Source organism: Sander lucioperca, chromosome 12, assembly GCF_008315115.2.
Source record: "Sander lucioperca isolate FBNREF2018 chromosome 12, SLUC_FBN_1.2, whole genome shotgun sequence".
Taxonomy (NCBI): Eukaryota; Metazoa; Chordata; class Actinopteri; order Perciformes; family Percidae; genus Sander; species Sander lucioperca.
In genome coordinates this window covers 18,878,489-18,884,447 of record NC_050184.1, presented here as the reverse complement: position 1 = coordinate 18,884,447, position 5,959 = coordinate 18,878,489, and the positions used below count along the sequence as shown (strand labels likewise).

Here is a 5,959-nt window from a genome sequence, read left to right as displayed (position 1 = left end):
CTCTGAGGAGCTATGAGTGAGGATGGAGGAGGGATCTCTGAGGAACTATGAGCGAGGATGGAGGAGGGATCTCTGAGGAGCTATGAGCGAGGAGGGATCTCTGAGGAGCTATGAGCGAGGATGGAGGAGGGATCTCTGAGGAGCTATGAGCGAGGATGGAGAGAGCAGCCTTTCATATTTCCTCATTTCCTCTCTCCTCGCATGATTTTCTTGCGTCTCTCCCGTGCTTTCTTGGTGGGACGGACTGAGACACGAGGAAGGGAAGCAAGTGGTGAAAACATGGATGCAATTTAACGACCTGGGACGTAACCACTGGTTCTCCTGAAGCGGCAGGACACACAGCAGTCCAGAGAGGCGTTGATCCCAGGAAGCCAGCCCGGGATAGGTTCTGTGTAACTGTACGTCAGCTTCCTGATTGGTCGGTGAGTCAGACCAGAGTTCCAGGAGATAGCTGGTCTTCCTGTTTCTGAGGAGGAAATGAGTCTTGGTAGAGAGAGCTTTCCACAGACCTGAGGGAGAGAGAGAGAGAGAGAGAGAGAGAGAGAGAGAGAGAGAGAGAGAGAGAGAGACAGAGACAGAGAGAGAGAGCGGGAGAGAGAGAGAGAGACAGAGAGACAGAGAGAGAGACAGAGAGACAGAGAGGGGGAGAGAGACAGAGAGAGAGAGAGAGAGAGAGGGAGAGACAGAGAGAGAGAGAGAGAGAGAGAGAGAGACAGAGACAGAGAGAGAGAGCGGGAGAGAGAGAGAGAGACAGAGAGACAGAGAGAGAGACAGAGAGACAGAGAGGGGGAGAGAGACAGAGAGAGAGAGAGAGAGAGGGAGAGACAGAGAGAGAGAGAGAGACAGAGAGAGAGACAGAGAGAGAGAGAGACAGAGAGAGAGAGAGGGAGAGACAGAGAGAGAGAGAAAAAGACAGAGAGAGAGAGAGACAGAGAGAGAGGGAGAGACAGAGACAGAGAGAGAAAAAGACAGAGAGAGACAGAGAGAGAGAGAGTGAGAGCGAGAGACAGAGAGAGAGAGAGAGATAGAGAGACAGAGAGGGAGAGAGAAATATTTTTTTTGATTTGTACAAAAACACTATTTACATATTTATAATTTGTACAATTTCACAATAAAATAAAGTGCTAATGCATAAAAAATTCAGTATTTGTTTAAAAATAATATCATTTAGTAAAACCAACTCCTCATCAAGAGGGTGGTTTCACTTTTTTGCGTTTTTAAGCCCCAAAAACGCTGTCGCCGTCTAAACGAAAGGCACATCTGATAAAATATTTTTACGTTTTCACCCGCGAGTGAATTCATGTAAACAGGGCCTGAGAGTCTTTCAGGTGCCTTTTGGCAAACTCCAGGCAGGCTGCCATGTGCCTTTTACTAACTGTACGTCCACACGGCCGCCGACTGGAGCTGCAAAGAAGCTCTGGCCGCCCGGTCAAGGACGCTGGTCAGAAAGTCCGGGGAAGCTGTTTGAGGCTTTGGCCGCTCTGACGTAGCAGCATTCTATGTTCATCATGGAAAAAGATCAAGCAGCCACTGCACGGCCAATACACTGACACTAGAAACCTTTTATAAATGACATATATAATGACAGAATGTGTATTGGTTGTTGGTCGCAGCGGTGTCTGTTAGCAGTTAGCTCGCTCGTTAGCCGCTGAACCGCAGCAGCGTGCAGGCAGAGCGAGCAGCCGCCAGCTGTTGATCCGTGCAGGACTTCACCGTGAGCGGACTGTTTAGAGACCATGTGACCGGCAGGTAACGTTAACTGGTCCCTATACGCAAATATCATAAATGATAGGGAACCCAGCAACGGCCATGATGAGCTTCTCCTCCTTTTTCTCTGAACTAATGTTTTGGTAGGAACCAAAGTTTACATCGTATGTTTCTCTGGAATCAGCCAGCGTGAAGGACGTCTATATTCTGATTGGTTACCGCTGAACCGCGTCATAGCTCATTACCATAAAGTTGACCTACTTTCAACTTTCTGATTGATGCTCTGGTCGCTCCAAACGCCCAAAACGCGACGCCGACAGATTTTCCGCTCCTTGCAGCTGAGAGAAGCAGCTTCCATTGAAAATGAATGACTTCCTGTATCTTTAGAAGATCAAGTCGGCGGCGGTGTGGACGTACGGTTAGTGGAGCGGTAGAGTGGCTTCCGTCTGGCCACTCTACCATACAGGCCTGATTGGTGGAGTGCTGCAGGGATGGTCGTCCTTCTGGAAGGTTCTCCTCTCTCCACAGAGGAAACCTGGAGCTCTGTCAGAGTGACCATCGGGTTATTGGTCACCTCCCTAACTAAAGCCCTTCTCCCCCGATCACTCAGTTTAGAGGGTCGGTCAGCTCTAGGAAGAGTCCTGGTGGCGTATGATGGAGGCCACTGTGCTCATTGGGACCTTTAAAGCAGCAGACATTTTTCTGTACCCTTCCCCAGATCTGTGCCTCGAGACAATCATGTCTCGGAGGTCTACAAACAATGGATCTTTTTCACAGCAGACATTTAGACTTGTCATAGTAGGAAAAGCACAGCTGAGAACTGATAACCTTAAAGGTCCCATGGCATGAACATTTCACTTTATGAGGTTTTTTAACATTAATATGAGTTCCCCCAGCCTGCCTATGGTCCCCCAGTGGCTAGAAATGGTGATAGGTGTAAACCGAGCCCTGGGTATCCTGCTCTGCCTTTGAGAAAATGAAAGCTCAGATGGACCGATCAGGAATCTTCCCTTTATGACGTCATGAGGGAAAAGGTTACCTCCCCTTTCTCTGCTTTACCCGCCCAGAGAATTTGGCCCAAGAAAGAGAGAGAGACATCATGGCTTTCAATGGTCAAGGCCACACCCCCACCCTCCACCTTGCCCCCCCCCCCCTCTCCTCCTCAATAGCATTTAAAGCTACAGACACAGAAATGGTACATCCTAAGGAAAGCTCATTGTGGGACTGGCTCTAGTGGCTGTAATTCTGCACCAAGGCTGAATTTAGGGAAAGAGACTTCAGATACAGTATTAGGGGACCACTAAGGTCTATATAAAAGAGACTTCAGATACAGTATTAGGGGACCACTAAGGCCTATATAAAAGAGACTTCAGATACAGTATTAGGGGACCACTAAGATCTATATAAAGAGACTTCAGATACAGTATTAGGGGACCACTAAGGTCTATATAAAGAGACTTCAGATACAGTATTAGGGGACCACTAAGGTCTATATAAAAGAGACTCCAGATACAGTATTAGGGGACCACTAAGGTCTATATAAAAGAGACTTCAGATACAGTATTAGGGGACCACTAAGGTCTATATAAAGAGACTTCAGATACAGTATTAGGGGACCACTAAGGTCTATATAAAAGAGACTTCAGATACAGTATTAGGGGACCACTAAGGTCTATATAAAGAGACTTCAGATACAGTATTAGGGGACCACTAAGGTCTATATAAAAGAGACTTCAGATACAGTATTAGGGGACCACTAAGGTCTATATAAAAGAGACTTCAGATACAGTATTAGGGGACCACTAAGGTCTATATAAAAGTATCCAAAAGCAGCATGTCATAGGACCTTTAACGATGGCTCAATTCCATCAAGTGGCCCAGTAAGATATTTCAGTGAGTCAGAATGTACAACACCAGGGCCTCTCCTAAGTGGAACGCAGCCATCATTATTGGTTGTGAATACACCTGTGCTTTTCCTACTATGACATGTCAACATGTCTGCCGTGAAAAAGGTCTATTCCTTCGACTTAATGCCTGTATTGTGGTCTGACATACACTGTTAACTGTGGGACCTTATATATAGAGAGGTGTGTGCCTTACCAAATCATGTCCAATCAACTGAATTTACCACAGGTGTACTCCAAATAAGCTGTAGAAACATTTCAAGTCCAAGTGTTGAAACGTCATGATTGACAGACGGGTCTGTACCTGTACAGGTGACTCCTACCTGCCGTGCAGCGGGTGTCCGTGGAACGTGGCCGAATGCGGCAGCGTCTTTTTGTGATGACTCGTCTCCGTCTGATAGGTCGCCTGCTGGATGCCGCCGTGAGTCCTCCGTCTGCCGTGCAGAGCTCCTCCCCCTCCGGCCTGACCTTTGACGCCCCCGTTTGCCTTAGTGTTGACTCCCTCCTGGTTTTGGTGGGTGGAGCCTATCGTGTTCCTCAGGTACCAGTCCCTCAGACCTGACAATCACAAAGAATGGAGGCAACCGTTTAAGTTTAGTCAACTCGTGTTTAGTCAAGTCCTACGTCTGCACCTCTTCTTAATCTGACTCTTGTTATTTGTTTTCAGTAACTGTGGTTCAACCACAGTTGTCTGAATTTATAGCAACAGATCTCTATCTACATCAGTCTACATTTTTGCAATTTAATAACAAAAATGTTGGAAAAAGCTTCGAGAACGTGGGGAAAAAAACAACAAAGACGTTGAAAAAAGTGAAAAAAGCAACAAAAGTGTCGAAAAAGACGACCAAAACAAAACAAAACCAGTTTGAATTTTTACCCAAAAAAAAGAAATGGAAATGACAAAGACATAAAATAAAATCGCAGATTTTTTTTTTTTTTTTTTAGAAATACATCGAAAATAGTGACGAAAAACCTGGGAAAAAAAATTGCCATAAACATCGGGGAAACAAAAATGTTGAAAAAAAAAATTTTTCATTAATAATTTCACCCAGAAAAAACACAAAGTTGCATGGTCGACGGGAAGGCAACACGAGGGTTAAGGTCTAAAATTTTGATTTTGAAATTGAAGGCTTTTTAAGACCCCGCGGAAACCCTGAAACAAGTAGGGCTGGGACGATATTCTTATTTCTCACATGAAATGGTTTTCAGAAACACATTTCGGTGAACTGTTTTAGTCATTGACATATATAAGAATGGACCAGCAGATCCCGTGTCTCTGGACGGAGACCAGTGAAGGATGTTAGAAGATCTTTCCCGGTGATGGCTGAGCGTTACTGAGCAGCCTCCAACTGAGCTTGAAGACGTAGATGTGACGTGAGCAACCTGTCTGAAAGTTGGAAGTCTTCTGGTAGCTGTGCCAAGAGAAATCTCAATCATTCCCAATCTAGCAGAGACGGAGAGCGTAGGTATATGTAAGGAGATAACATAGACACAGGCTAATTATTGATCACTAAAATGATAGTTAACATTAGTAATTAAACTTAAACAGCTAATGGAAGTCCAAACTGCCTGAGAGCTTCTCCTGTACTATACGGTAATTCCTCTACTATGAGACAGTAAGTCTCGTGGTTATGATCCAATTGTTAGCCTATTTTTATAAAAACGTCTGCTACTGAGCCATAACGTGAGGTACAAGGTAATGGAGCCTTTTATACATTGTCGTGTTTCTTTAGAAATAAACAATGGACAAATAGAGTCTTTAAACTCTTCAGATGTAAAGTTATTCTCTGTCAAAGTGACGTCAAAATGAATGGCAGTCAATGGGATGCTAACGGGGGGTGATGGCTTGGTAGCATCAAAATGGCGCCATAGGAGGTTCGGGTTGTGAGGAGACCCTTACCCCCTTGTTTCTAACCCAGGTGAGGGTCATTCTGCTGGACTCCCAGCAGGTGGCGCCCCATCCTCAGACAGCAGAGACCGCCATGCAGCAGACAGGCGGACTGCTTCTGCTGCAGTGACCCAGTTTCATCTCCACATTATTAAACATTCAGGAGTTGTTTTATCATCTTCACAGATTCAGATTTTTAAAAAAGGCTGCTGAATTTTGACAGATTAAGATTTAATCTGTTCACTGCCGGTGGCTGGGCTGGCTCAGCGGGTAGAGCAGGCGCACATATACTGAGAGGTTTATGCCTCGACGCAGAGGTCCAGGGTTCGAATCCGACCTGTGATGATTTCCTGCATGTCTCCCCTCCCGCTCTCTCCTTTCTCACCTAGCTGTCCTGTCAAAATAAAGGCGGAAAACCCCAAAGAATTATCTTTAAAAAAATAATCCAGATAATGGATCA

The 5,959-nt window shown here is 45.4% G+C and overlaps 1 protein-coding gene across 2 annotated transcripts in view; it reads right to left on the bottom strand.

Annotated features, from left to right (window-relative positions):
• Nucleotides 1–179: 179 nt before the first annotated feature.
• The window catches only part of si:ch211-169p10.1 (coiled-coil domain-containing protein 120), a 45,793-nt gene continuing 40,013 nt past the window's right edge, over nt 180–5,959 (bottom strand). For both annotated transcript variants that reach the window (XM_036007903.1, XM_031293104.2), the window contains exons 10-11: nt 3,935–4,169; nt 180–509 (exon numbers count right to left, since the gene is read on the bottom strand). In XM_036007903.1, coding sequence (XP_035863796.1) covers nt 428–509; nt 3,935–4,169 — 317 coding nt within the window. In that variant the 3' untranslated portion in view covers nt 180–427. The remainder of the gene's footprint in view (nt 510–3,934; nt 4,170–5,959) is intronic.